Source organism: Nerophis lumbriciformis, linkage group LG08 (genome assembly GCF_033978685.3).
Source record: "Nerophis lumbriciformis linkage group LG08, RoL_Nlum_v2.1, whole genome shotgun sequence".
Taxonomy (NCBI): domain Eukaryota; kingdom Metazoa; phylum Chordata; class Actinopteri; order Syngnathiformes; family Syngnathidae; genus Nerophis; species Nerophis lumbriciformis.
The window spans coordinates 55,337,509-55,363,136 of NC_084555.2; the positions used below are offsets into that span (position 1 = coordinate 55,337,509).

A 25,628-nucleotide genomic window follows, 5' to 3' on the forward strand; every position below is an offset into this window, starting at 1 on the left:
GTCTGAGTAGGTATTCCGATAAGTTGGTACACTTTGACAACCATTTGTAATAATAATGAATCAAATCAACGTTGGTATGAATTATTGAACTTTTTTAAGGGGAACGGCACTTTTAAAAAGAAAAAATTGCCTATCGTTCACTAATATTATGAAATACATGTTTTTTTTTAATGCATTCTAAATATTAAATAAATGTAAATAAAAGTCTGTTTACAGCGGAGCCAATGGCAGCTCCACTATTTTGACCATAAAATCCAATAAATAATCATTCAAAAAACCGCCAACAATACTCCATTTACATTTCCTGACTTGAATATGAACCAATTATTAGTGATATTGTTATTATAAGCGCTAACACAGACAAACTGTTTATAGCGGCGACGTAATCACTTCCGTGTGTGCCTATGTTTACATCATGGAGTGGTCTGCTGCTTCCTCGCTTCCCTGCACGTTTATTCTAGATCATAAATAACACATCTCGCCTGGACGGAAGACGTCTGAGTAGGTATTCCGATAAGTTGGTACACTTTGACAACCATTTGTAATAATAATGAATCAAAATCAACGTTGGTATGAATTATTGACCTTTTTTAAGGGAAACAACACTTTTTTATTTTTTGTTTTGCCTATCGTTCACTAATATTATGAAAAACATGGCATTTTTAATGCATTCTAAATATTAAATAATAAAATAAATAAAAGCCAATTGGAGCTCCACTATTTTGCCCATAAAATCCAATAAATAATATTTTAAAAACCACCAACAATACTCCATTTACATTTCCTGACTTGAATATTAACCAAGTATTAGTGATATTGTTATTATAAGCGCTAACACAGACAAACTGTTTATAGCGGCGACGTAATCACTTCCGTGTGTGCCTATGTTTACATCATGGAGTGGTCTGCTGCTTCCTCGCTTCCCTGCACTTTTATTCTAAATCATAAATAACACATCTCGCCTGGACGGAAGACGTCTGAGTAGGTATTCCGATAAGTTGGTACACTTTGACAATTATTTGTAATAATAATGACTCAAAATCAACATTGGTATGAATTATCGACCTTTTTTAAGGGAAACAGCACTTTTTTTATTTTTATTTTGCCGATCATTCACTAATATTATGAAAGACATGGCATTTTTAATGCATTCTAAATAATAAATAAACGTAAATAAAAGTCTGTTTACAGCGAAGCCAATAGCAGCTCCAATATTTTGGCCATAAAATCCAATAAATAATCATTAAAAAACCGCCAACAATACTCCATTTACATTTCCTGACTTGAATATTAACCAATTATTAGTGATATTGTTATTATAAGCGCTAACACAGAAAAACTGTTTATAGCGGCGACGTAATCACTCCTGTGTGTGCCTATGTTTACATCATGGAGTGGTCTGCTGCTTCCTCGCTTCCCTGCACTTTTATTCTCGATCATAACTAACACATCTCGCCTGGACAGAAGACGTCTGAGGAGGTATTCCGATAAGTTAGTACACATTGACAATTATTTGTAATAATAATGAATCAAAATCAACGTTGGTATGAATTATTGACCTTTTTTAAGGGAAACAGCACTTTTTTTATTTTTATTTTGCCTATCGTTCACTAATATTATGAAAGACATGGCATTTTTATTGCATTCTAAATATTAAATAAACATAAATAAAAGTCTGTTTACAGCGGAGCCAATGGCAGCTCCACTATTTTGCCCATAAAATCCAATAAATAATCATTCAAAAAAACGCCAACTATACTCCATTTACATTTCCTGACTTGAATATTAACCAAGTATTAGTGATATTGTTATTATAAGCGCTAACACAGACAAACTGTTTATAGCGGCGACGTAATCACTTCCGTGTGTGCCTATGTTTACATCATGGAGTGGTCTGCTGCTTCCTCGCTTCCCTGCACGTTTATTCTAAATCATAAATAACACATCTCGCCTGGACAGAAGATGTCTGAGTAGGTATTCCGATAAGTTGGTACACTTTGACAACCATTTGTAATAATAATGAATCAAAATCAACGTTGGTAAGAATTAGTTACCTTTTTTAAGGGGAACAGCACTTTAAAAAAAAAAAAATGCCTATCGTTCACTAATATTATGAAATACATGTTTTTTTTTAATGCATTCTAAATATTAAATAAATGTAAATAAAAGTCTGTTTACAGCGGAGCCAATGGGAGCTCCACTATTTTGCCCATAAAATCCAATAAATAATCTTTCAAAAACCGCCAACTATACTCCATTTACATTTCCTGACTTGAATATTAACCAAGTATTAGTGATATTGTTATTATAAGCGCTAACACAGACAGACTGTTTATAGCGGCGACGTAATCACTTCCGTGTGTGCCTATGTTTACATCATGGAGTGGTCTGCTGCTTCCTCGCTTCCCTGCACGTTTATTCTCGATCATAAATAACACATCTCGCCTGGACAGAAGACATCTGAGTAGGTATTCCGATAAGTTGGTACACTCTGACATCCATTTGTAATAATAATGAATCAAAATCAACGTTGGTATGAATTATTGACCTTTTTTTAAGGGAAACAGCACTTTTTTTATTTTTATTTTGCCTATCGTTCACTAATATTATGAAAGACATGGCATTTTTAATGCATTCTAAATATTAAATAATAAAATAAATAAAAGCCGATGGGAGCTCCACTATTTTGCCCATAAAATCCAATAAATAATCATTCAAAAACCGCCAACAATACTCCATTTACATTTCCTGACTTGAATATTAACCACGTATTAGTGATATTGTTATTATAAGCGCTAACACAGACAAACTGTTTATAGCGGCGACGTAATCACTTCCGTGTGTGCCTATGTTTACATCATGGAGTGGTCTGCTGCTTCCTCGCTTCCCTGCACGTTTATTCTAGATCATAACTAACACATCTCGCCTGGACAGAAGTCGTCTGAGTAGGTATTCCGATAAGTTGGTACACTTTGACAACCATTTGTAATAATAATGAATCAATATCAACGTTGGTATGAATTATTGACCTTTTTTTAAGGGAAACAGCACTTTTTTAATTTTTATTTTGTCTATCGTTCACTAATATTATGAAAGACATGGCATTTTTAATGCATTCTAAATATTAAATAAACATAAATAAAAGTCTGTTTACAGCGGAGCCAATGGGAGTTCCACTATTTTGCCCATAAAATCCAATAAATAATCATTCAAAAAAGCGCCAACAATACTCCATTTACATTTCCTGACTTGAATATTAACCAATTATTAGTGATATTGTTATTATAAGCGCTAACACAGACCAACTATTTATAGCGGCGACGTAATCACTCCCGTGTGTGCCTATGTTTACATCATGGAGTGGTCTGCTGCTTCCTCGCTTCCCTGCACTTTTATTCTAGATCATAAATAACACATCTCACCTGGACAGAAGACGTCTGAGTAGGTATTCCGATAAGTTGGTACACTCTGACAACCATTTGTAATAATAATTAATCAAAATCAACGTTGGTATGAATTATTGAACTTTTTTAAGGGAAACAGCACTTTTTTTTATTTTATTTTGCCTATCGTTCACTAATATTATGAAAGACATGGCATTTTTAATGCATTCTAAATATTAAATAAACGTAAATTATAGTCTGTTTACAGCGGAGCCAATGGCAGCTCCACTATTTTGCCCATAAAATCCAATAAATAATCTTTCAAAAACCGCCAACAATACTCCATTTAGATTTCCTGACTTGAATATTAACCAATTATTAGTGATATTGTTATTATAAGCGCTAACACAGACAAACTGTTTATAGCGGTGACGTAATCACTCCCGTGTGTGCCTATGTTTACATCATGGAGTGGTCTGCTGCTTCCTCGCTTCCCTGCACTTTTATTCTCGATCATAGATAACACATCTCACCTGGACAGAAGATGTCTGAGTAGGTATTCCGATAAGTTGGTACACTTTGACAACCATTTGTAATAATAATGACTCAAAATCAACGTTGGTATGAATTATTGACCTTTTTTTAAGGGAAACAGCACTTTTTTTATTTTTATTTTGCCTTTCGTTCACTAATATTATGAAAGACATGGCATTTTTAATGCATTCTAAATATTAAATAAACATAAATAAAAGTCTGTTTACAGCGGAGCCAATAGCAGCTCCAATATTTTGGCCATAAAATCCAATAAATAATCATTCAAAAACCGCCAACAATACTCCATTTACATTTCCTGACTTGAATATTAACCAAGTATTAGTGACATTGTTATTATAAGCGCTAACACAGACAAACTGTTTATAGCGGCGACGTAATCACTTCCGTGTGTGCCTATGTTTACATCATGGAGTGGTCTGCTGCTTCCTCGCTTCCCTGCACGTTTATTCCCGATCATAAATAACACATCTCGCCTGGACAGAAGACGTCTGAGTAGGTATTCCGATAAGTTGGTACACTTTGACAACCATTTGTAATAATAATGACTCAAAATCAACGTTGGTATGAATTATTGACCTTTTTTTAAGGGAAACAGCACTTTTTTTATTTTTTATTTTATTTTGCCTATCGTTCACTAATATTATGAAAGACATGGCATTTTTAATGCCTTCTAAATATTAAATAAACGTAAATAAACGTCTGTTTACAGCGGAGCCAATGGCAGCTCCACTATTTTGCCCATAAAATCCAATAAATAATCTTTCAAAAACCGCCAACAATACTCCATTTACATTTCCTGACTTGAATATTAACCAATTATTAGTGACATTGTTATTATAAGCGCTAACACAGACAAACTGTTTATAGCGGCGACGTAATCACTTCCGTGTGTGCCTATGTTTACATCATGGAGTGGTCTGCTGCTTCCTCGCTTCCCTGCACTTTTATTCCAGATCATAAATAACACATCTCACCTGGACAGAAGACGTCTGAGTAGGTATTCCGATAAGTTGGTATACTCTGACAACCATTTGTAATAATAATGACTCAAAATCAACGTTGGTATGAATTATTGACCTTTTTTTAAGGGAAACAGCACTTTTTTTATTTTTATTTTGCCTATCGTTCACTAATATTATGAAAGACATGGCATTTTTAATGCATTCTAAATATTAAATAAAAGTCTGTTTACAGCGGAGACAATGGCAGCTCCACTATTTTGCCCATAAAATCCAATAAATAATCATTCAAAAACCGCCAACAATACTCCATTTACATTTCCTGACTTGAATATTAACCACGTATTAGTGATATTGTTACTATAAGCACTAACACAGACAAACTGTTTATAGCGGCGACGTAATCACTTCCGTGTGTGCCTATGTTTACATCATGGAGTGGTCTGCTGCTTCCTCGCTTCCCTGCACGTTTATTCTAGATCATAAATAACACATCTCGCCTGGACAGAAGACGTCTGAGTAGGTATTCCGATAAGTTGGTACACTTTGACAACCATTTGTAATAATAATGACTCAAAATCAACGTTGGTATGAATTATTTACCTTTTTTTAAGGGAAACAGCACTTGTTTTAATTTTATTTTGCCTATCGTTCACTAATATTATGAAAGACATGGCATTTTTAATGCATTCTAAATATTAAATAAACATAAATAAAAGTCTGTTTACAGCGGAGTTAATGGGAGCTCCACTATTTTGCCCATAAAATCCAATAAATAATCTTTCAAAAACCGCCAACAATACTCCATTTACATTTCCTGACTTGAATATTAACCAATTATTAGTGATATTGTTATTATAAGTGCTAACACAGACAAACTGTTTATAGCGGCAACGTAATCACTTCCGTGTGTGCCTATGTTTACATCATGGAGTGGTCTGCTGCTTCCTCGCTTCCCTGCACGTTTATTCTAAATCATAAATAACACATCTCGCCTGGACAGAAGATGTCTGAGTAGGTATTCCGATAAGTTGGTACACTCTGACAACCATTTGTAATAATAATGAATCAAAATCAACATTGGTATGAATTATTGACCTTTTTTAAGGGAAACAGCACTTTTTTTATTTTTATTTTGCCTATCGTTCACTAATATTATGAAATACATGTTTTTTTTAATGCATTCTAAATATTAAATAAATGTAAATAAAAGTCTGCTTCCAGCGGAGCCAATGGGAGCTCCACTTCTTTGCCCATAAAATCCAATAAATAATCTTTCAAAAACCGCCAACAATACTCCATTTACATTTCCTGACTTGAATATTAACCAAGTATTAGTGATATTGTTATTATAAGCGCTAACACAGACAAACTGTTTATAGCGGCGACGTAATCACTTCCGTGTGTGCCTATGTTTACATCATGGAGTGGTCTGCTGCTTCCTCGCTTCCCTGCACTTTTATTCTAGATCATAAATAACACATCTCGCCTGGACGGAAGACGTCTGAGTAGGTATTCCGATAAGTTGGTACACTTTGACAACCATTTTTAATAATAATTAGTCAAAATCAACGTTGGTATGAATTATTGACCTTTTTTTAAGGGAAACAGCACTTTTTTTATTTTTATTTTGCCTATCGTTCACTAATATTATGAAAGACATGGCATTTTTAATGCATTCTAAATATTAAATAAACATAAATAAAAGTCTGTTTACAGCGGAGCCAATGGGAGCTCCACTATTTTGCCCATAAAATCCAATAAATAATCCATCAAAAACCGCCAACAATACTCCATTTACATTTCCTGACTTGAATATTAACCAATTTTTAGTGATATTGTTATTATAAGCGCTAACACAGACAAACTATTTATAGCGGTGACGTAATCACTTCCGTGTGTGCCTATGTTTACATCATGGAGTGGTCTGCTGCTTCCTCGCTTCCCTGCACTTTTATTCTCGATCATAACTAACACATCTCGCCTGGACAGAAGACGTCTGAGTAGGTATTCCGATAAGTTGGTACACTTTGACAATTATTTGTAATAATAATGAATCAAAATCAACGTTGGTAAGAATTAGTTACCTTTTTTAAGGGGAACGGCACATTTTTATTTTTATTTTGCCAATCGTTCACTAATATTATGAAAGACATGGCATTTTTAATGTATTCTAAATATTAAATAAAAGTCTGTTTACAGCGGAGCCAATGGGAGCTCCACTATTTTGCCCATAAAATCCAATAAATAATCATTCAAAAAAGCGCCAACAATACTCCATTTACATTTCCTGACTTGAATATTAACCAAGTATTAGTGTTATTGTTATTATAAGCGCTAACACAGACAAACTGTTTATAGCGGCGACGTGTGGTCTGCTGCTTCCTCGCTTCCCTGCAATTTTATTCCAGATCATAAATAACACATCTCGCATGGACAGAAGACGTCTGAGTAGGTATTCCGATAAGTTGGTACTTTTTGAAAACCATTTGAGACAACGAAACTGGCGAAGACGACACGAAAAGACCCCGGCCCTTTTCTTTGTGAGGACTATGAGTCATTCTTCATCTAAATGGGAATATATGAACGCCCCAGCAGTCGGCATCCTAAGGACCGCAGACTTTGTACAGTAAGTGATGTTTTATTATGTTTGTTGGCATTTTTTAAATGCGTAAAATGATCAAAATACGTAAATATTAAATGTTATTATAAGTATGCCCGTTACTACATTACATCATGTATATAAATCCTCAACGCTAGCACGTTCCCTTTGCTAGTAAGTAAACAAACGGAGGCGTACCAGGATGCCCAGGCTGGTGGAGTAGAAGGGCGAGGTGAAATCGATGACTCTGCTCCTCGCCGAGTTGATGGAGAACGAGGTGACCGCCATGTCCGCCGTCCCGCTCCTCAGGTCCCCGACCAGCCCCGTCCAGCGCCCGGCTGCGCTCATGGCGCCGTACTTTCCGTCCCCCACGATGTAGAGGTCGAAGGCGAAGCCCATGTCCTCCGCCAGCTTCTCCAGCAGGTCCACGCAGTAGCCGTAGCAGCACTTCCTCAGATCCTCCGGAAGGCCTGAGAGGTAGAGGACGGCGTGGACTGAATCCCAATAGAATCAGCGGCTCCGATCTACCATGTCATGGTAATCCAAATGTTTATGTTTGTAGTTTAAGTGTAACCTACCCTACTGACAATTATCAGAAATGTGAATTATACGCTACTTTTTACAGGGATTCGTAACTATTTGGAAGAATAGTTACAGCCAGTTGGGACCTAAGGGTTCTTGGTTCGATCTCCACCTTCTACCAACCTCGTCACGTCCGTTGTGTCCTAGAGCAAGACTCTTCACCCTTGCTCCTGATGAGTCGTGGTTAGCGCCATCAGTGTGTGTGTGAATGGGTGAATGTGGAAATAGTGTCAAAGCTCTTTGAGTACCTTGAAGGTAGAAAAGCGCTATACAGGTATAACCCATTTACCATTTACCAATCTACCCTTTAAAGCAGGGGTGCTCATTACGTCGATCGCGAGCTACCGGTCGATCTCGGAGGGTGTGTCAGTCGATCACCAGCCAGGCATTTAAAAAAATAGTCCTAAAAATGAGCGATCATAAATCTTCACTATGACGTCACTTTGGTCACTTGATTGACATTCACGGCACCCGAGGGTCTTCTGAGATGACGCTGGCTGCTGCCAGCTCATTAAAATTACCGACTGGAAGGCGAGAAACACTTTATTTCAACAGACTCTGGCGCCGTACCTGTCGTCAAAACTCCAAAGACCGACTGCACAGTTGCACAATAAAAGCGCTACTTCATCCTGCCTGCGCTACCAAAATAAGAGTCTCAGAAAGCTGGCGTGCACAAGCTAGCAAGCTACGGAGTTTGCCAACAATGTATTTCTTGTAAAGTGTATACAAAGGAGTACGGAAGCTGGACAAATAAGATGCCAAAAACCAACCACTTTCATGTGGTATTGGACAGAAAGGAAGACTTTTTTTCTCCTCCATTCGAAAATGCGGACGTTATCAGCACCACTGTCTGATTCCAATCAATGCAAGTCATCAGAATCAGGTAATACACCAACTTATATTATTGTCTTCATGAAAGAAAGGAATCTATATGTGTTAAACATGCTTGTATTATCTTTAAACACTTTTAACTTATTAACAATATTAACTATATGTGTTAAACATGCTTGTTTTATCTCTAAACACTTTTAACTTATTAACAATATTAACTATATGTGTTAAACATGCTTGTATTATCTTTAAACACCTTTAACTTGTTAACAATATTAACTATGTGTTAAACATGCTTGTATTATCATTAAACACCTTTAATTTATTAACAATATTAACTATATGTGTTAAACATGCTTGCATTATCACTAAACATCTTTAACTTGTTAACAATATTAACTATATGTGTTAAACATGTTTGCATTATCTTTAAACACCTTTAACTTATTAACAATATTAACTATATGTGTTAAACATGCTTGTATTATCTTTAAACACCTTTAACTTATTACCAATATTAACTATAAGTGTTAAACATGCTTGTATTATCTTTAAACACCTTTAACTTGTTAACAATATTAACTATGTGTTAAACATTCTTGTATTATCATTAAACACCTTTAATTTATTAACAATATTAACTATATGTGTTAAACATGCTTGCATTATCACTAAACATCTTTAACTGATTAACAATATTAACTATATGTGTTAAACATGCTTGTATTATCATTAAACACCTTTAACTTGTTAACAATATTAACTATATGTATTAAACATACTTGTATTTTAATTGACACCTTTAATTTATTAACAATATTAACTATATGTGTTAAACATGCTTGTATTATCTTTAAACACCTTTAACTTATTACCAATATTAACTATAAGTGTTAAACATGCTTGTATTATCTTTAAACACCTTTAACTTGTTAACAATATTAACTATGTGTTAAACATTCTTGTATTATCATTAAACACCTTTAATTTATTAACAATATTAACTATATGTGTTAAACATGCTTGCATTATCTTTAAACACCTTTAACTTGTTAACAATATTAACTATATGTGTTAAACATGTTTGCATTATCTTTAAACACCTTTAACTTGTTAACAATATTAACTATATGTATTAAACATACTTGTATTTTAATTGACACCTTTAATTTATTAACAATATTAACTATATGTGTTAAACATGCTTGCATTATCTTTAAACACCTTTAACTTGTTAACGATATTAACTATATGTGTTAAACATGCTTGCATTATCTTTAAACACCTTTAACTTGTTAACAATATTAACTATATGTGTTAAACATGTTTGCATTATCTTTAAACACCTTTAACTTATTAACAATATTAACTATATGTGTTAAACATGCTTGTATTATCTTTAAACACCTTTAACTTGTTAACAATATTAACTGTGTTAAACATTCTTGTATTATCATTAAACACCTTTAATTTATTAACAATATTAACTATATGTGTTACACATGCTTGCATTATCACTAAACATCTTTAACTTGTTAACAATATTAACTATATGTGTTAAACATGTTTGCATTATCTTTAAACACCTTTAACTTATTAACAATATTAACTATATGTGTTAAACATGCTTGTATTATCATTAAACACCTTTAACTTGTTAACAATATTAACTATATGTATTAAACATACTTGTATTTTAATTAACACCTTTAATTTATTAACAATATTAACTATATGTGTTAAACATGCTTGTATTATCTTAAAACACCTTTACCTTATTACCAATATTAACTATAAGTGTTAAACATGCTTGTATTATCTATAAACACCTTTAACTTGTTAACAATATTAACTATGTGTTAAACATTCTTGTATTATCATTAAACACCTTTAATTTATTAACAATATTAACTATATGTGTTAAACATGCTTGTATTATCACTAAACATCTTTAACTTGTTAACTATATTAACTATATGTGTTAAACATGTTTGCATTATCTTTAAACACCTTTAACTTATTAACAATATTAACTATATGTGTTAAACATGCTTGTATTATCATTAAACACCTTTAACTTGTTAACAATATTAACTATATTTATTAAACATACTTGTATTTTAATTAACACCTTTAATTTATTAACAATATTAACTATATGTGTTAAACATGCTTGTATTATCATTAAACACCTTTAACTTGTTAACAATATTAACTATATGTATTAAACATACTTGTATTTGAATTGACACCTTTAATTTATTAACAATATTAACTATATGTGTTAAACATGCTTGTATTATCTTTAAACACCTTTAACTTATTACCAATATTAACTATAAGTGTTAAACATGCTTGTATTATCTTTAAACACCTTTAACTTGTTAACAATATTAACTATGTGTTAAACATTCTTGTATTATCATTAAACACTTTTAACTTATTAACAATATTAACTATATTTGTTAAACATGCTTGTATTATCTTTAAACACCTTTAACTTATTACCAATATTAACTATATGTGTTAAACATGCTTGTATTATCTTTAAACACCTTTAACTTATTACCAATATTAACTATAAGTGTTAAACATGCTTGTATTATCTTTAAACACCTTTAACTTGTTAACAATATTAACTTTGTGTTAAACATTCTTGTATTATCATTAAACACCTTTAACTTGTTAACAATATTAACTATATGTATTAAACATACTTGTATTTTAATTAAAACCTTTAATTTATTAACAATATTAACTATATGTGTTAAACATGCTTGTATTATCTTTAAACACCTTTAACTTGTTACCAATATTAACTATATGTGTTAAACATGCTTGTATTATCTTTAAACACCTTTAACTTATTACCAATATTAACTATAAGTGTTAAACATGCTTGTACTATCTTTAAACACCTTTAACTTATTACCAATATTAACTATAAGTGTTAAACATGCTTGTATTATCTTTAAACACTTTTAACTTATTAACAATATTAACTATATGTGTTAAACATGCTTGTATTATCTTTAAACACCTTTAACTTGTTAACAATATTAACTATATGTGTTAAACATGTTTGCATTATCTTTAAACACCTTTAACTTATTAACAATATTAACTATTTGTGTTAAACATGCTTGTATTATCATTAAACACCTTTAACTTGTTAACAATATTAACTATATGTGTTAAACATGCTTGTATTATCTTTAAACACCTTTAACTTATTACCAATATTAACTATAAGTGTTAAACATGCTTGTATTATCTTTAAACACCTTCAACTTGTTAACAATATTAACTATGTGTTAAACATTCTTGTATTATCATTAAACACCTTTAATTTATTAACAATATTAACTATATGTGTTAAACATCCTTGCATTATCACTAAACATATTTAACTTGTTAACAATATTAACTATATGTGTTAAACATGTTTGCATTATCTTTAAACACCTTTAACTTATTAACAATATTAACTATATGTATTAAACAAACTTGTATTTTAATTAACACCTTTAATTTATTAACAATATTAACTATATGTGTTAAACATGCTTGCATTATCATTAAACACCTTTAACTTGTTAACAAAAACATATATTTCATAAATAAGTAAATATAAATGATATATATGAATGAGGTAGATCCCCACGACTTGATCAATTGAAAAGTAGCTCGCCTGCAGAAAAAGTGTGAGCACCCCTGCTTTAAAGTCTGAAGAACCAAACTTACCGCCTTCCCAGTCGGCTGTTGAAGTGTTGGAGTTGTGCAGGTGGTTAAAGAGTCCTTGTATGACGTCGGAACGGTTGGTTCTGGGGTCCAGGCAGAGCTGACCGGCCGGACACAGCCCATCTTCGTCCACCTCGCGCGTGAACACAAACGGATGTTCCACCAACGTCACCACCCGCAGACGGTGACCCTCGACGGAAAGTCCGGGTCTCCAGCGCCCCCCGGCGTTCGGGTCGCCCTGGCCGTCGCCCCCTCTCACCCCAGCGCCCAGGCCTTGCCCCTGGCTGCTCCCGAAGCCTCCCAGCCCCAGGACGCCCCCCTCCAACTCCAGCCTGCCTCGGGACCACTGCCCCACGGTGACCCACGCCGGCTGGCCCAGAGCGCCCCTCTTGAGGCTCCAGACGTGGAACAGCTGCGAGGAGAGCACCCTGGAGAGGCCGGCGTCCACCTGGATCAGGCCCGTGGCGCCGGCGAAGGAGGCGTTGGAGAAAAACCTTGGACAAGGACAGAAAGGCAGCGATCACCATTGATGGTCAGTCCAATTACGATAAACATCCCCGCCATCAAGTCAATGTAATAGGAAAAAGGGTAAAAAGAATATTGCAGATGTGACAGGAGAGCTTTTTCCGAGTCATCTCCGATGAGAAATGGCGTCTCCCAGAAAGTCATAATTAAAAGTTCACGCAGAGTCTTTCTGCGAGCCGCCCTGACAGACATTGCTATTCGCCTCACTCGCCTGCTGCCTTCCACACCGCACTTTACTAGGGAAATATATTAGCGCCGAGCAATCCTGCTCGCCACATAAATCTGCCGCGCTTTCTTGAACCCTGCAGGAACTGTTTGCTCTGGTCTCAGCGCTCGATTGCGTAAAGACCCTCTGTGGGGGGGGGGGGGGGGGGGCTCAATGCTAACGAATGTTTGATCGGGTCTTGATTGGCGTTGGTTCTGTCAGGAGGACATTGGACACCTGGTTTAAAAGTTGAAGATCCTTGGAGCAGGTGAACCGTGCAGGGACTGTTGATGATGAGGTCTGAGGAAAAAAAGCTAGCTAAGCTCCCCCTTGTGTTTGGGCAACCCCCCTTTTCTCAACCACCTGCACTGCAAAAAGTCAGCATTCAAAAACAAGAAGAAAAATACAAAAATGAGGGGTATTTTATTTGAACTAAGCAAAATTATCTGCCAATAGAACAAGAAAATTTGGCTTGTCAAGACTTTCCAAAACAAGTAGCTAACCTCAATGAACCCAACAATACATTAAAATAAGCAGAGGTGGGTAGTAACGCGCTACATTTACTCCGTTACATCTACTTGAGTAACTTTTGGGATAAATTGTACTTCTAAGAATAGTTTTAATGCAACATACTTTTACTTTTACTTAAGTATATTTATAGAGAAGAAACGCTACTTTTATCTACATTCAGCTCGCTACTCGCTACTAATTTTTATCGATCTGTTAATGCACGCTTTGTTTGTTTTGGTCTGTCAGACAGACCTTCATAGTGCCTGCGTTTCAACAAATACAGTCACTGGTGACGTTCACTCCGTTCCACCAATCAGATGCAGTCACTGGTGACGTTGGACCAATCAAACAGAGCCAGGCGGTCACATGACCTGACTTAAACAAGTTGAAAAACTTATTGGGGTGTTACCATTTAGTGGTCAATTGTACGGAATATGTACTGTACTGTGCAATCTACTAATAAAAGTTCCAATCAATCAATCAAAAATGTGAAGGAAAAAAGACCCTTTTTTTATTTCAACCGTACATCCCGTCAAAAGCCTAAAGACTGACTGCACAGTTCCTGTCTTCACAATAAAAGTGCCGCTCCATCGCGCGTGCGCTTTCAAAACAAGAGTCTCCGAAAGCCAGCGCAAACAAGCTAGCAAGCTACGGAGTTTGCCGCCAATGTATTTCTTGTAAAGTGTATAAAAACGAATATGGAAGCTGGACAAATAAGATGCCAAAAACCAACCACTTTCATGTGGTATTGGACAGAAAGGAAGACTTTTTTTCTCTTCCATTCGAAAATGTGGACGTTATCATCACTACTGTCTGATTACAATCAATGCAAGTCATCAGAATCAGGTAATACACCAACTTATATTCTTGTCTTCATGAAAGAAAGGAATCTATATGTGTTAAACATGCATGTATATTCATTAAAACACCTTTAACATGTGAACAAAAACGGCAAAATAAATAAATATAAATTATATACTGTATATATCAATGTATGTATATACATACAGGTAAAAGCCAGTAAATTAGAATATTTTGAAAAACTTGATTTATTTCAGTAATTGCATTCAAAAGGTGTAACTTGTACATTATATTTATTCATTGCACACAGACTGATGCATTCAAATGTTTATTTCATTTAATTTTGATGATTTGAAGTGGCAACAAATGAAAATCCAAAATTCCGTGTGTCACAAAATTAGAATATTACTTAAGGCTAATACAAAAAAGGGATTTTTAGAAATGTTGGCCAACTGAAAAGTATGAAAATGAAAAATATGAGCATGCACAATACTCAATACTTGGTTGGAGCTCCTTTTGCCTCAATTACTGCGTTAATGCGGCGTGGCATGGAGTCGATGAGTTTCTGGCACTGCTCAGGTGTTATGAGAGCCCAGGTTGCTCTGATAGTGGCCTTCAACTCTTCTGCGTTTTTGGGTCTGGCATTCTGCATCTTCCTTTTCACAATACCCCACAGATTTTCTATGGGGCTAAGGTCAGGGGAGTTGGCGGGCCAATTTAGAACAGAAATACCATGGTCCGTAAACCAGGCACGGGTAGATTTTGCGCTGTGTGCAGGCGCCAAGTCCTGTTGGAACTTGAAATCTCCATCTCCATAGAGCAGGTCAGCAGCAGGAAGCATGAAGTGCTCTAAAACTTGCTGGTAGACGGCTGCGTTGACCCTGGATCTCAGGAAACAGAGTGGACCGACACCAGCAGATGACATGGCACCCCAAACCATCACTGATGGTGGAAACTTTACACTAGACTTCAGGCAACGTGGATCCTGTGCCTCTCCTGTCTTCCTCCAGACTCTGGGACCTCGATTTCCAAAGAAAATGCAAAATTTGCTTTCGTCAGAAAACATGACTTTGGACTACTCAGCAGCAGTCCAGCTGGTGTTGGTCCACTCTGTTTCCTGAGATCCATACTCATTAGTTACTCAGTACTTGAGTAGTTTTTTCACAACATACTTTTTACTTTTACTCAAGTAAATATTTAGGTGACTACTCCTTACTTTTACTTGAGTAATAAATCTCTAAAGTAACAGTACTCTTACTTGAGTACAAATTCTGGCTACTCTACCCACCTCTGAAAATAAGTATATTCTCACTAATAACAAGTGCACTTTTCTTGGTAGAAAGAAAAAAAAAAAAGACCTTTTTTATCAATATGTTGAAAAATATTCTTAAATGAAGTAAGTGCTAGTGCCATTATCTTGACATAATGATAGCATTACATTTCTTGAAACCAGCAAACTTACACTAAAAACTAGTTTATTGTTCTTAATGGAAAAGCAAAAAGGCAACGCTCAGGCAAATCATATTGTCTAAAAATGCATTTTTCCATGGATAACATGACATCATCGCGCCAAGTGCGTGCTCTTTCAGTCAATTAGTGCGCATATTTACAGCCCGGCCCCCGGCCCAATTTTTTTAAATTGTAATTTTGAAATATTTATCTGAATGTGCATGAACTATTTCTGTTAAAATGTTTTTAGAATGTCACTGTCATGACTTGGTCTTGGGTGTGTGCTTTTCCGGGATGCAACGGAAAGTTGGCTCGGGCGAGACGGGAAGGAAGGTACATGATTTATTAATTATTATAAAAAAAAAAGGAATAAATAAAGCGCGCACAGTGGCGGAGAATAAACTATGAAATCAAAAGACTATAGCAAAAAGTACAAACGAAAAACACGCACAATGGCGGAGAACAAACTATGAAACCAAAAAGACTATAAACATGGAACAAAAACTTACTTGGCTTGGACAAAAATAGTTGCTTGAGGAATGGACATGGAAAGAATGGACAGAGCATAAATGTGGTGAGGTCGTCAGGAAGACAAACTGAAAAACACTGAACTTAAATACTACAGACATGATTAACGAAAACAGGTGCGTGACTCAAGACGTGAAACAGGTGCGTGACGTGACAGGTGAAAACTAATGGGTTGCTATGGTGACAAACAAGAGTGCACAATGAGTCCAAACGTGGAACAGGTGAAACTAATGGGTAATCATGCAAACAAGACAAGGGAGTGAAAAGCCAGAAACTAAACAAAACATGACTTAAAACAAAACATGATTACACAGACATGACAGTCACATGTTAAATGTTTAAATATTAACTGTCAGTTTACTGTACTACTATATACTACTATACATTTAGAGAAAAAAAAATGTGTCTGGGGGCCGGTATATCTATTTTTAGGAACACTAATACAAAACCTCACAATAATGTCGGATTGAATGCTAAAAACGTTATGATAGACCGCCTTAAAAAACGGAATGGAATTTGACATTTTTTTTACTGAATGTAAAAAAAGAATGTTACAATATTAACTATGACGGATAAAACACTGAATATTGACAACATTTGAACGTCACACCCCTTCTCCATCCACATATTTTACAATTGTCATGATCCGTAGTCCGGATCATGTTTGTGTGTTTTCTGTTAGTTTTGGACTCCTTTAGTTCTTGCTTGTGCACCTGTGAGTTTGTTTTGGTTGCCACGGTTACTCATTGTGTTCACCTGTCTCTGATTAGTGCTCACCTGTTCCCCGAGCACTAATCAGAGGCATTAGTTAAGTTTGCCTTTGCCAGTCAGTCGGGCTGGCGTTATTCTGTCACGTTTGGGTCGCATCTTTACGCGGGGTCGTTCTCCCGGGAATGCAGACGGACCACTCCGGACAAAGCGTTCGGGTAAGAACATGATTTATTCACAAAAATAACGCAAAGTACCAAAAAACAGAAAACAAGCAAAAGGAAAACTGGATGCTAAACTAACATTTAGCATAAACTATGGACGAGAAAAATTACTAAATGTGGCATGAACAAACAAGACTTATGTAGCAAGGCATGACGCAAACTACGACACTGCAAAAACTGAAATCTAAGTAAGATGAAATATGTCAAATAAGGGTGATATTTGCTTATTTTCTGTCTGATAAGATTATTCTTCTCCTAAACAGATTTGATGTTAGAGTGTTTTACTTGTTTTAAGTGTTTTGGTCCTAAATGATCTCAGTAAGATATTACAGCTTGTTGCTGAGATGTGATGACCTATATTGAGTAAAACATGCTTGAAACTAGAATATCAAGTGTTGTGTCATCAACACTCACAAGTATAAAACTACTTTTTTAAAGTCAGCATTTCTTATTTCAAGCATGAAAAAAAACAAACATGACTTTGACACAATTGTGTCTCATAATTTAACTGACAGTTTATATTTAAACATTTAACATTTCAAAACTATTTTGAACAGAAATAGTTCATGCACATTCAGATAAATTCCAATTAAAAAAACAAACTGACTGGGGGCCGGGCTGTAAATATATATATATATATATATATATATATATATATATATATATATATATATTAGTGATGGGTTGATGAGGCGTCATGAAGTGTTTCGACACATTGCAAAACTGTATTGATACTGTGTCGATACTGTGTCACTAAATACTGACATCTGCTGGACATTAAAAATCCCTACAGGCAACCTATGGACCGACTCAACTGACACTGATTTGATGCCCTAGTACAGGGGTCACCAACCTTTTTGAAACCAAAAACTACTTCTTGGGTACTGATTAATGCGAAGGGCTACCAGTTTGATACACACTTCAATAAATAAATATATTGTCATTTGTAAGTTACACGTAAGTGTGATTCAAACAAGAATAGCTAAATAAATACATTTATATATATAAAAAAATGGGTATTTCTGTCTGTCATTCCGTCGTACATTTTTTTTTCCTTTTACGGAAGGTTTTTTGTAGAGAATAAATGATGAAAAAAAACACTTAATTGAACGGTTTAAAAGAGGAGAAAACACGAAAAAAATTAAAATACAATTTTCAATTTCGACTCTTTAAAATTCAAAATTCAACTGACAAAAAGAAGAGAAAAACTAGCTAATTTGAATCTTTTTGAAAAAATTAAAAAAAGAATTTCTGAAACATCATTAGTAATTTTTCCTGATTAAGATACATTTTAGAATTTTGATGACATGTTTTAAATTGGTTAAAATCCAATCTGCACTTTGTTAGAATATTTAACAAATTGGACCAAGCTATATTTCTAACAAAGACAAATCAGTATTTCTTCTAGATTTTCCAGAACAAAAATTTTAAAAGAAATTCAAAATACTTTGAAATAAGATTTAAATTTGATTCTACAGATTTTCGAGATTTGCCAGAATAATTTTTTTTGAATTTTAATCATAGTAAGTTTGAAGAAATATTTCACAAATATTCTTCGTCGAAAAAACAGAAGCTAAAATATTTATTATTCTTTACAATAAAAAAATAAAAAAAATTTACTTGAACATTGATTTAAATTGTCAGGAAAGAAGAGGAAGACATTTAAAAGGGAAAAAGGTATATTTGTTTAAAAATCCTAAAATCATTTTTAAGGTTGTATTTTTTCTCTAAAATTGTATTTCTAAAAGTAATAAGAAGCAAAGTAAAAAATAAATGAATTTATTTCAACAAGTGAAGACCCATCCATCCATCCATTTTCTACCGCTTATTCCAAGTGAAGACCAAGTCTTTCAAATATTTTCTTGGATTTTCAAATTCTATTTGAGTTTTGTCTCTTTTAGAATTAAAAATGTGGAGCAAAGCGAGACCAGCTTGCTAGTAAATAAATACAATTTAAAAAATAGAGGCAGCTCACTGGTAAGTGCTGCTCTTTGAGCTATTTTTAGAACAGGCCAGCGGGCGACTGATCTGGTCCTTACGGGCTACCTGGTGACCGCGGGCACCGCGTTGGTGACCCCTGCCCTAGTATATACAATAATATAAACCAAGTCATTGTATTTCATTTAGGATTATTTCATATCTTCATTTAAATAAAAATATATTTGTATCTTTTTTAGATACAGTCAATAAATAATGTGAACATGTATCATAACATGGAAATCTAAGAGAACGTGTTGTGGATGATTGTGGACTGGGAATTTGTTTAATTTTATTTTTTACACATTTTTATAAAAAAAAAAGTTTTTCCGACGTATTACATTTTAGACGCTTTCTCTTCTTAGTTATTATTTCTCCGGCTGTAGAAAAGAGCCGCTCACAGGGCACAGAGGAGGCGACACAGTTGGCGTATCGGTCATGTGACCAAAACAGCTCATGATCGGTCACGTGACTTTCTAAAAGCGGTACGCGCACCGACACAGGGTTTTGCTCTATGAGCTCGACGCATGCGCCGATGCATCGGTGTTGCCGGACCCATCACTAATGTGTGTATATATAATATATATATATATATATATATATATATATATATATATATATATATGATGTCATGTTATCGATGGGAAAATGTATTTTTAGACAATATGATTTGCCTGAGCGTTGCCTTTTTGCCTTTCCATTAAGAAAAATAAACTATTTTTTAGTGTAAGTTTGCTGGTTTCAAGAAACGTAATGCAATCATGATGTCAAGATAATGGCACTAGCATTTACCTAATTTAAGAATATTTTTCAACATATTGAGAAAAAAGTCTCATATTTGTTTTTGCTACCAAGAAAAGTGCACTTATTATTAGTGAGAATATTCTTATTTTAAGGTATTTTGGGGTTCATTGAGGTTAGCTAATTTGACTTGTTTTGGAAAGTCTTGACAAGCCAAATGTTCTTGTTCTATTGGCGGATAATTTTGCTTAGTTCAAGTAAAATACCCCTCATTTTTGTATTTTTTTTTCCTTGTTCTTGAACGCTGACTTTTTGCAGTGTAGGGACAAGGCAAAACTCACCTAACAGGAGCACGAAGGAACCAATGACGCCAGGCCGGACTGACTGGCGAAGGCAAACTTAAATAATGCCCCTGATTAGTGCTCGGGAAGCAGGTGAGCACTAATCAGAGACAGGTGAACACAATGAGTAACCGTGGCAACCAAAACAAACTCACAGGTGCACAAGCAAGAACTAAAAGGAGTCCAAAACTAACAGAAAACACAAAAACATGACCTGGACCACGGATCATGACAACAATCATCAAAAATGGAACAAACACAGCAAAATATGAATGTGAAAGGTAAAAAAAACAACACCTAATATCTGATGTATCTGCAGGTAAACTTGCCAAGGGACATGTAAGCAAATATTAACATTGTTGTATGTATACTTTTCACCCTCACATTTTCAGTAGAGCCATAATAAATTCATAAAAGAAGCAAACTTCATGAATGTGCTCCAATCACTACATCACAAAAAAATACAGTGTTACAGTGTATTAAAAAAAAATTAAAAAAATAAAAATAAAATAAAAAAATTAATAAAAAAAAAAAAAAAAAAAAAATTATAATAATAATAATAATAAAAAATTAATAAAAATTAAAACTAGAACATCCAAATAGCTAAAACTAGTATGCATATATCTAAAAAAAAAAAAAGCCTTTTTAAAAAAAAAGGGTTTTTAAGCCTTTTTTAAAAGCATCCACAGTCTGTGGTACCTTCAGGTGGTCAGGGAGAGCGGCTGAGCAGAAAGCCCGGTCTCCCATTCTTCGTAGCTTTGTCCTCGGAGGTTTTGTACACTTTTGACCACCACTGTGTGTGTACTTTTATGGGATGTACCTGTTCATGTATGAGGTCTATCCGTATGTATATAGGATGTATGTGTACGTGTGTGAGCTATAACCTGCTCAGTGGCCTAGTGGTTAGAGTGTCCGCCCTGAGATGGGTAGGTCGTGAGTTCAAACCCCGGCCGAGTCATACCAAAGACTATAAAAATGGGAGCCATTACCTCCCTGCTTGGCACTCAGCATCAAGGCTTGGAATTGGGGGTTAAATCACCAAAAATGATTCCCGGGCGCGGCCACCGCTGCTGCTCACTGCTCCCCTCAACTCCCAGGGAGTGAACAAGGGAATGGGTCGAATGCAGAGAATAATTTCACCACACCTTGTGTGTGTGTGACAATCATTTCTACTTTTTTTTTAAATGTACGTGTATGACATGCATTTGTACATGCATGGGATGTAAGTGTGCGTGTATGAGGTGTGTGTACGTGTATAACATGAATGTGTGCGTGTATGAGGTGTGTGTACGTGTATAACATGTATGTGTATGAGGTGTGTGTACGTGTATAACATGTATGTGTGCGTGTATGAGGTGTGTGTACGTGTATAACATGTATGTGTATGAGGTGTGTGTACGTGTATAACATGTATGTGTATGAGGTGTGTGTACGTGTATAACATGTATGTGTGCGTGTATGAGGTGTGTGTACGTGTATAACATGTACGTGTGCGTGTATGAGGTGTGTGTACGTGTATAACATGTATGTGTATGAGGTGTGTGTACGTGTATAACATGAATGTGTATGAGGTGTGTGTGTACGTGTATAACATGTATGTGTGCGTGTATGAGGTGTGTGTACGTGTATAACATGTACGTGTGCGTGTATGAGGTGTGTGTACGTGTATAACATGTATGTGTACGTGTATGAGGTGTGTGTACGTGTATAACATGTATGTGTGCGTGTACGAGGTGTGTGTACGTGTATAACATGTATGTGTATGAGGTGTGTGTGTACGTGTATAACATGTATGTGTGCGTGTATGAGGTGTGTGTACGTGTATAACATGTATGTGTGCGTGTATGAGGTGTGTGTACGTGTATAACATGTATGTGTGCGTGTATGAGGTGTGTGTACGTGTATAACATGTATGTGTGCGTGTATGAGGTGTGTGTACGTGTATAACATGTATGTGTGCGTGTATGAGGTGTGTGTACATGTATAACATGTATGTGTGCGTGTATGAGGTGTGTGTACGTGTACAACATGTATGTGTGTGTGTATGAGGTGTGCGTGTATGTGTATAACATGTATGTGTGCGTGTATGAGGTGTGTGTACGTGTATAACATGTATGTGTGTGTGTACGTGTATAACATGTATGTGTGTGTGTACGTGTATAACATGTATGTGTGCGTGTATGAGGTGTGTGTACATGTATAACATGTATGTGTGTGTGTACGTGTATAACATGTATGTTTGCGTGTATGAGGTGTGTACATGTATAACATGTATGTGTATGAGGTGTGTGTACGTGTATAACATGTATGTGTGCGTGTATGAGGTGTGTGTACGTGTACAACATGTATGTGTTCGTGTATGAGGTGTGTGTACGTGCATAACATGTATGTGTGCGTGTATGAGTACGTGTATAACATGTATGTGTGCGTGTATGAGGTGTGTGTACGTGTATAACATGAATGTGTATGAGGTGTGTGTACGTGTATAACATGAATGTGTATGAGGTGTGTGTACGTGTATAACATGTATGTGTGCGTGTATGAGGTGTGTGTACGTGTATAACATGTATGTGTGCGTGTATGAGGTGTGTGTACGTGTATAACATGTATGTGTATGAGGTGTGTGTACGTGTATAACATGTATGTGTGCGTGTATGAGGTGTGTGTACGTGTATAACATGTATGTGTGCGTGTATGAGTACGTGTATAACATGTATGTGTGCGTGTATGAGGTGTGTGTACGTGTATAACATGTATGTGTAGGTGTATGAGTACGTGTATAACATGTATGTGTGCGTGTATGAGGTGTGTGTACGTGTATAACATGTGCGTGTACATGTATGAGACTTGTGTAGTGATATCAAAAGATGAGATTGCTCATTAACCAAAGCGTAGAATCCATCCCTGCAGGATGCGAGCACGTTTATGAGCGTGTTTGTGAATTCCTGGTGGATCTCCTCCCCTCTCGCCACTTTCTCCTCCTGCATCATTACTTACTTCCACAATCAATTTACATCATCTGCCTCGGTTTCTATTCAAAATGCGTGTGGCGTCGTCCTCATTCTCCCGCGCTCATGTTTCCTTTCCAGCCCCGTGACACGACCCTAGGGCCGGAGGCAGATATTTACATACATCCGAATTTTAGTGTTACTTATTTTCTTTCATAGTCATATTTGAAAACAGCTGGTGTTTTCCATTTATTCTCTTTTTGTTTTTCCGCAAGTATACTGTGTGTGTTAACCTTGAGTTCTTTGGAATGTGTTTTGACTAGCATTTGTTTTGTCTACAGAGAAGGGACAAGAGAGAGAGGGTTTTGGGGTCGGGAAGGAGAGACCATTTTGGCGGGGCGATAGAATGTTCTATGCTGGACTGGTCTCAAAAAGTATATATGCAAAGCTTTGAAAATATACAACAAAATACCTATTCTGTCTCCGGTGGTTTTTTTCAACTCAGCTTTAAGTGTCGTAAAGAGCTCGGGAGCGACTTGTGACTTGAATTCCCTGGGAGGAACAACTGGTCCAAAACGCAACACCACCCATCCAAATGATGAGAATCAGGTGTCCTAATCACAGGTGTATCAAGTCAAGCATAGAGACTGTTTCTACACACATTTGTGAAAGAACGTGTTACGGCTCAGACTCCTGCCACCGCCGCTCCAGTGAGAGCACCGCGGGCCACGCCCCCACGGGCGTTCCCTCTCCGCTGCGGGCGCACCTCCGCACGGCTGCAGGAGATCTGCAATCTGCACACCTGCCCGGGATGAACGAGCTGCCTTCATCAGCCCACACAACCTGCCATGCCGTGCCGGAATGCTTCCCGTTTTTCTGCTGTGATCCCCTGTTGTTCTCCTTGCCTCCCGGACTACCCTTTTTGGATTCTCGACCTCCCGCTTGGACACGTTCCTCTCGCTCGCCCTGGATTATCTGCCTGCTCCACGGACTTCCGTGTTCCTTCGCTCTCGACAATATTTGGTAACACACACCAAAGCTAATCACACACATAGCCACACACCACATACACTTTTGGAACTAGTTCACACTCCATTTCCTTAGTTTATATTCTATTGTTTATTATATATATATATATGTATATATATATATATATATATATATATATATATATATATATATATATATATATATGGTGAATATATATAATAAATCTATAGAGCTACAAGCCCCCTGGTGTCTGTTGGCGTCACCTCCCCTCAGTATACATAACAGAACGGGCCGCTCTCAGTGATTTCCAGCGTGCTCTCTAGTTGTGTTATGTATTGTTATTATATTGTTAGCGCTCTCTAGTTGTGTTATGTATTGTCATTATATTGTTAGCGCTCTCTAGTTGTGTTATGTATTGTTATTATATTGTTAGCGCTCTCTAGTTGTGTTATGTATTGTTATTATATTGTTAGCGCTCTCTAGTTGTGTTATGTATTGTTGTTATGTTGTTAGCGCTCTCTAGTTGTGTTATGTATTGTTATTATATTGTTAGCGCTCTCTAGTTGTGTTATGTATTGTTATTATATTGTCAGTGTTCTCTAGTTGTGTTATGTATTGTTATCATATTATTAGCGCTCTCTAGTTGTGTTATGTATTGTTATTATATTGTTATCGCTCTCTAGTTGTGTTATGTGTTGTTGTTATATTGTTAGCGCTCTCTCGTTGTGTTATGTATTGTTATTATATTGTTAGCGCTCTCTAGTTGTGTTATGTATTGTTATCATATTATTAGCGCTCTTTAGTTGTGTTATGTATTGTTATTATATTGTTAGCGCTCTCTAGTTGTGTTATGTATTGTTATTATATTGTTAGCGCTCTCTAGTTGTGTTATGCATTGTTATTATATTGTTAGCGCTCTCTAGTTGTGTTATGTATTGTTATTATATTGTTAGCGCTCTCTAGTTGTGTTATGTATTGTTATTATATTGTTAGCGCTCTCTAGTTGTGTTATGTATTGTTATTATATT

The 25,628-nt window shown here is 35.6% G+C and overlaps 1 protein-coding gene across 1 annotated transcript in view; it reads right to left on the minus strand.

Moving 5' to 3' along the window:
* The window catches only part of grin3ba (glutamate receptor, ionotropic, N-methyl-D-aspartate 3Ba), a 494,405-nt gene that overhangs the window by 184,904 nt on the left and 283,873 nt on the right, over positions 1-25,628 (minus strand). The window contains exons 3-4 of the mRNA XM_061969217.1: positions 12,657-13,147; positions 7,698-7,969 (exon numbers count right to left, since the gene is read on the minus strand). Coding sequence (XP_061825201.1) covers positions 7,698-7,969; positions 12,657-13,147 — 763 coding nt within the window. The remainder of the gene's footprint in view (positions 1-7,697; positions 7,970-12,656; positions 13,148-25,628) is intronic.